We start from the raw sequence: 6,379 nt of genomic DNA on the forward strand, positions 1-6,379 counted from the left end.
CAAGCCTGCACAAACCGAAAGGGGACTTTCCTCCATAGACTTACATAATGGAAAGCAATGTGACTGAGGGTGAGGGTAGGCTTGACTTGACAGCTAGGAAGGCCATTCTGGGAGTGGAGACAGCAAGAGGGCCAGGCTGTCTGCTCCTCACAGAGCCCAGGAGGCCGGCCTCTGGGAGCCAGAGCCAAATCCTCCAGCAGCATTTGATTCTTCTTTGATCTGCGAGCTGAGCATTCTGAACATGGCATATTTAAGAGCACACTTTCCTTTTAGGAAATTATCAAATTATGGTGCCATTATGCCATTTTCTATTTCTTTGAAAATGAGTCAAGCAAACAGATATTCTGCCTTGATTGTTTCCTTCCCCAAAGAAATCATCAAGTGAATGCCAAATAGAGGCAGCATGAGAAAAATGGAAGCACCAACCCATCCTGTTCCAAAAAGAAGAATGAAATAGTCTGAGGGCTTTCTATGAAACCCAATGTCCTCATTACAGAATTGCTTCCAAAATGGTGTTATCCTTCAATTAATCACTCAGCAAGCAATTATTAAGTGCCTACTATGTACCAGCCATTCTTTTAGGCACTGAGGCACAAAAACAAAAGGGAAACAATCACTCTATCCGTTACTCCCCCGAGGAGCTGACGTTCTATCCATCTATGTCGTTAGTACCAGCCGAGAGCGCTCTGCCAGATGGGACGAGGACAGGCCAGGGTCAGGAGGGGGACAAGGGATTAATCAAACCAGCCATGTGATCCCCAGTAGGACTGTGACAATCTATCATTTTAGGCAAATGTAATTTGTGTGCTCGTTTCTCCATTCAAGGAGAAAGTAGATGAAGGGGATTCTTCTGATTTTGTACTCCCTGTGGGCCAATCACGTCTTCCATAAGATGGCGGCTGTGGAGGGAGGCGTGGGTTCTAATCTCCCTCTGTGAACGCAGGGCAGTGAAGAAACTCCAGTGGATGGCCGGAGGCACCTTCACCGGGGAAGCCCTGCAGTACACCAGGAATAATCTGCTGCCTCCCACCCAGAACGAACGGATCGCTCTTGTCATCACAGATGGGAGGTCAGACATCGAACGAGACACGACCCCTCTGACCGTGCTCTGTGGAGCAGATGTTGTGGTAAGTAGCAGGAGGCCCCTCAGCTGAATTCTGGGGCCATTGTACAGGTCCTAAAAGGAGAAATGAGAGAGTCTTCTGCACCATGGAATTTAGCAGATTTAAGGGAGGAGGCAAATGGACCAAAATCTAATTTCACCTCGATTCAGCAAGCCTTTATTAAGCACTTAGTGTATACCAGACTCTGTACTAGGCATTAGCAACACCCCTGCCCTCAGGAGCTCCCATTCTGCGGGAGGAGACGTGAACATAGATTAGTAAATATAGGGTCATTTGAGTAGAGAAGGGATGAGAATTAGGAAAGAAATTGACTTCCTTCAAAAACTGGTTTGGGTTGAGAAAATCCAAGAGGAAGGAATAAGACTTCTTTGAAGAAGAAAAGCTCAGTAATGACCTTTGTCCCCACAGGTATTTTCCCTGGGCATTAAGGATCTCTTCGGGGGGAGCGCAAGCCCGGATCAGCTGAATGAAATCTCTTGCCAAGGCCAGCCAAGCTCCCCGGGCAGAAGGACCGGCATCTCCTTGGTCAAGGAGAACTATGCAGAACTCCTGGATGACAACTTCCTGAAAAACATCACCACCCAAATCTGCATCGGTGAGGGCCACCCTGGGGAGCTGGCCCGGCACAGCCAGGGGTCAGGCTGACCTTCCAGCCAACTCCCCGGTGTCCTAGTTCAGGATGCCTGGCACTCCTTGCCTGGGACCGTGGGAGGGGCCTATAAAGTCAGCCTCAGGGGTAGAAGTAGGCATTGGGGCGGCCACGGCTTCATCCAGGTGCTGGCATGGGGAGGCCCCAGCGAGGAGCAGCCCGGGGCAACCCTTGGATCTGGGACGTTACCCCTGCCTCTAATCAGCCCACAGGGAGACACAGAGGAGTGTCTAAAGAGACGTCAACTTGTACACTGAAGTCACAGACTATAAGATCAGAGTTTGGGGTGGAAAGGGAGAATGAACCGGGTCCCAAACTCTTCGAGAAAGCGGGAAATGCCTGGCAGCGAGTTAGGATCGGCCACCAGGATAGGCTGGATACCTGGAGGGTGGAGTACATGGCAAAGGAGGAAACATTGTGAAGTGATGATGTTCGAGAGGTCAGGAAGCGGCACTGAGGGGGAAGCACGAGCATATTCGTCCTTCTCTTTTTCCTGGTCAGTGGGTTCAGGGCCATGAGAGAGGGAGAGGGAGGCCAGAGATGCAGGCAGGGTCTTCTGGCCTGGACAAAGCCAGGTTTCCGCAGGTACAAGAAAGTGAGAGATGTTGACAGTTGATCTGTACCCTGAGACTCTTTCCTTCTCTCCCGCGCAGATAAGAAGTGCCCAGACTACACGTGTCCGAGTGAGTGATAGTGGTGTCTTTGCTGTGTGCATGAGCACGTGCCTGCATTTGCACTTCACGGTTTTGGTGCATTCATTGTCCCGCCGCAGCACCAGCCTAATTTTGCCGCATTGCGAGTGGGGCCGGGTGGTGTGGGGAGAGAGAGAGAATGTTTCTGAATAACAGGCAACCTGACCACCCCCTTCCCTTTCTGCAGTCCGGTTCACAGCTCCTGCAGACATCACGGTCCTGCTGGACAGCTCAGCCAGCGTGGGCAGACACAACTTTGAGACCACCAAGAGATTCGTGAAGCGCCTGGCCGAACGATTCCTCACAGCTGAAAAGGCCGATCCCTCCTATGATGTGCGCTTCTCTGTGGTCCAGTACAGTGGCAGGGACCAGCAGAGGCCCGAAACCAATTCCCTGCAGTTCCTCCAGAACTATACAGTGGTCGCCAACAACATCGACAGCATGGGCTTCATGAACGATGCCACCGACGTGAACGCCGCCATTCGCTACGTGACCTCCTTCTACCAGCGAGCGTCCTCAGACCGGGCCAAGAAAAAGGTTCTCCTCTTCTCCGATGGGAACTCCCAAGGAATCACAGAGAGTGCCATTGAGAAGGCAGTGCAGGAAGCCCAGAGAGCAGGCATTGAAATCTATGTGTTGGTAGTGGGCCGACAGGTCAATGAGCCCAACATCCGTGTCCTGGTCACGGGGAAGACCACGGAGTATGACGTGGCCTATGGAGAGCGCCACCTCTTCCGGGTGCCTGACTACCAGTCTCTCCTCCAGGGTGTCCTCTACCAAACAGTTTCCAGGAAGATCTCCCTTGGCTGAGGGAGGAAGAATGAGAACTTCTTACTAGCCCAGGAGGCATGCTATGTGGTCTTCTCCCATCCCAATACTCTTCCCATTGACCCTTAAAAACAGAAATAAAAATGTGACTTGTGATCTTCTCAGCCTCCCAATGGACTTGTCTTAGAGAAGGAAAAAGATTGAAGACATAGAGTGCGAGTCTGCTTTCTGCCCACCTCCTCCACCGCCCACAGACCCCCCCCCCGCTTGTAGTTCCCCGTCTGTAGCCCTGCATGCGAGCCCTTTGGCCAAAGCGCTTCTCACCTCTGTCTTCAGCCAGGGCCAGCTTGGAAAGCAAACCCCACCCCCCGCCAGCGACCTCCATTTTCACATGTCTAAAGCAAAAGCTCCTACACTTGTTGCGTCGGCTGAGGACCAATATTCCCTGATAGACCATGTCCTCTTTCTGAGGGAATGTGTTATCCCAGAGTAGCTCAATGTTACTTCTGGGAGGAAAGATGGCTTGGGAGGGTTACCTGATGGGCCATTTCTGATGGCCGCCATTCCGAGGGGGCTCTTGCCACTTACATTCCAGAGCCTTGGGGCTCACATAGCCTTCCCCCTTCCCCTCGACAATCTTTGAGGCCCATGAGGAGGACAAGCTGGTGTAGTGAAGAGCAGTCCATGCCTCCAGAGAAAGGCGAACCAAAGGCCTGCCGAACCACTGGCCAAAGCAAGTCCTCTCTGCTAGAGGTGGCTCCTCGTAGAAGTGTCTCCCTTTCTTGCCAGTGCTTCCTTCCCAAATGTTAAGGCATGGAATGGGGCACATAACATGGAGTCACGTTAAGCATAGAAACAAAGGTGCTCATCGTTCTCTTGCTGTTTACATGTCAACTCCCCACAATCTGCTTGGGAATCTGGCCTCTGATGGAACTGACACGGGCCATCCGGCATTTCCGTGGTGCTCCTGCTGCAAAAGGATTTCCTTTTGTGTTTCTTTTTGGAAAACTTTTCCAAAATCAAATATTACATTTCCCTGAAAACTCATGGTTCACTTTACATTGTAAACAAAATACCCCTTAGCTGCCACTTTCATTGTTACTCTTGTGTTCTGCTCCATTGTGTCCACATCAATAATTTGTCCAAATAAATGTTTTTCCACAACCTCTTTGCATAGTTGTCTATAAAGGATTCCAGCGTGTCCACTACCTATGAACATGGAGGTGGGAGGAAGAGTTGGAGACAGACATTTGTTAAACAAACACTTGGGGAGAGAGCTCAAGGGTCCCCCCTCTGGGGACCCTGAGCAATCCCTCGGTGTGGGTCCCATGGACCATGGACCAGCATAGGGCTGGGCCTGGGTTTCTCCTCAGTCCATGTAGTTCCATCCACCTAGGGGCCTTGCAATGGTGTGGGCCAGGGACATTTCCCCAGGCCTAAGAAGGCTTGGTACCTGTCTCCTCTCCCACCTTCTCCATAAAGGCTCTGAATGCCTGTACAAGTGATGTCCCCCTGCTCCTTCTTCTTCTCAATGCCCCAGTTTCCCTTGTTTCCATCTGGTGCCATCCGCAGGCCAGGAGGACGTGTTGGCCTCTCTCCAGGTGTGCTCACAGCCTGCTGACAGAGTCTACATGTCTCTTTCTGGGGGAAGGAGGAGAGGAAGCCCCCCCCCTTCAAAGTCAGTTGAAGTGTATGAATTCTGCCATTGAAGTGGCATCATTCTCACTCCTACTGACTCTCAAAGGCCAGGAGATTTAACTGTGTGCAGTAGAATGCAGATACTTACTCCTCTTGGCCATCCTCCCCTCAGTTAAAAAAACTGCTATCCTTGTAAATATCAGCATGATCCCTCTCCTTTTGAAAGCGTTGTGTGACCCTATGCTTGCAAGCACTGATGGCCGTGGACGCCACCTTTGCTCATCCTCTGCGGCAGCCTGGTTTCCCCTGAATCATCCAGGCACCTCTCCAGAGGCTCGATGCATCTTTTGAGCACTCGATCTCCCTAATCAGACCTCTTCATTTCTGCTGGTCTAAAGTCCCAGTCCTGGACCTGCCTGTGAATGGCCTCAGTGAATATAATTGTCATTAATTGATTGTCACTGACCCCTAAGAGCCCAGTCTCCATAAGTGGTTTCTATTGCCCTGGGACCTCCAAAGCCAGAGTAGGAGGACAAAGAGGGGAACGTCCACATTATTTCTTCCCCCATTGCACATAAAAGTAACGGTCCCTGGCCAGGGGACCCTTACCATCCTCCTACACATCTCAGAGGTAGACCCCAACACAGCTGACTCCTCCTCTGGATTTGGACCAGAACCTCTCCATCCAGGCTAATTGTGCAGATGAAGTTGGTGGGCATTCAATGGGCTCTGATCACTTGCTTCTCCCATCATACTCCTCCCCTAGAGCTGTCCCAAGAATCCCCTCTCCCTGGGAGAGAGGAAGAAGAAGGATCTGGGTTGCTACACACGCATGCATTCATTCATTTAACAAACATGGTTTAGGCCCCTGCTATTCACAAAGCATTGTACTGGGAGTCATGAAGAAAGAAAAATGAACGAAACATGGTACCTGCTCTCACAGGGTTTCCAATCCACAATGTCCCGTAGACAAAAATCAGAGCCAGCCATATGGGACCCAATATTTCCTCAAACATTTATTAAGCACCTAATGTATTCAAGGCGCTGGGTCTCTAACAAGACGGAATGAGACATAGCCCTTCCTCTCAAGAAACTCCTACTCTGAAAACATGGCTGCCCATCCATGCCTTGGATTTCTAACCTCTTGTCCCTGCACCTGTCTAGCTATCTGTGCTGACCAGCTTTGGGCTTGGATCGAGGGAATCACTCAGATTTCCACCTAGTCTTATCCACTTCCCTCCACTCCTGAGGCCAATTCAGCTCTTGGGCTCTGGTCTGCCTCCCTGCTCCCACCAGAGCTCTCCAGTCCCTTGGGCCATTACAGCAGTATAAGACCCTGTGTGAGGGAAAGGGTTTTAAGAGGAGGTTGCCTCATGGGCCTACGGAATACGTGTTAACCAAAGCCATTCCCTCAAAGGACCAAACCCAGGACCATGGCTTTCTCTCTTTTCTCTTCTGTAACAGCCCTCAGCCTGGGAATGGTATTTTCTACAGAGCCTGTCCTAGAA

At 51.0% G+C, this 6,379-nt stretch overlaps 1 protein-coding gene across 1 annotated transcript in view; it reads left to right on the top strand.

The window, feature by feature from the left end:
• COL6A1 (collagen type VI alpha 1 chain) overlaps positions 1–4,397 on the top strand; it is a 43,288-nt gene extending 38,891 nt beyond the window's left edge. The window contains exons 32-35 of the mRNA XM_020973363.2: positions 944–1,127; positions 1,533–1,719; positions 2,427–2,456; positions 2,653–4,397. Of these exons, the coding sequence (XP_020829022.1) occupies positions 944–1,127; positions 1,533–1,719; positions 2,427–2,456; positions 2,653–3,275 (1,024 nt within the window). The 3' untranslated portion in view covers positions 3,276–4,397. The remainder of the gene's footprint in view (positions 1–943; positions 1,128–1,532; positions 1,720–2,426; positions 2,457–2,652) is intronic.
• Positions 4,398–6,379: the final 1,982 nt, after the last annotated feature.

The sequence above is a fragment of the Phascolarctos cinereus genome, unplaced genomic scaffold, assembly GCF_003287225.1.
Source record: "Phascolarctos cinereus isolate Bilbo 61053 unplaced genomic scaffold, phaCin_HiC Scaffold_5;HRSCAF=322, whole genome shotgun sequence".
NCBI lineage: Eukaryota > Metazoa > Chordata > Mammalia > Diprotodontia > Phascolarctidae > Phascolarctos > Phascolarctos cinereus.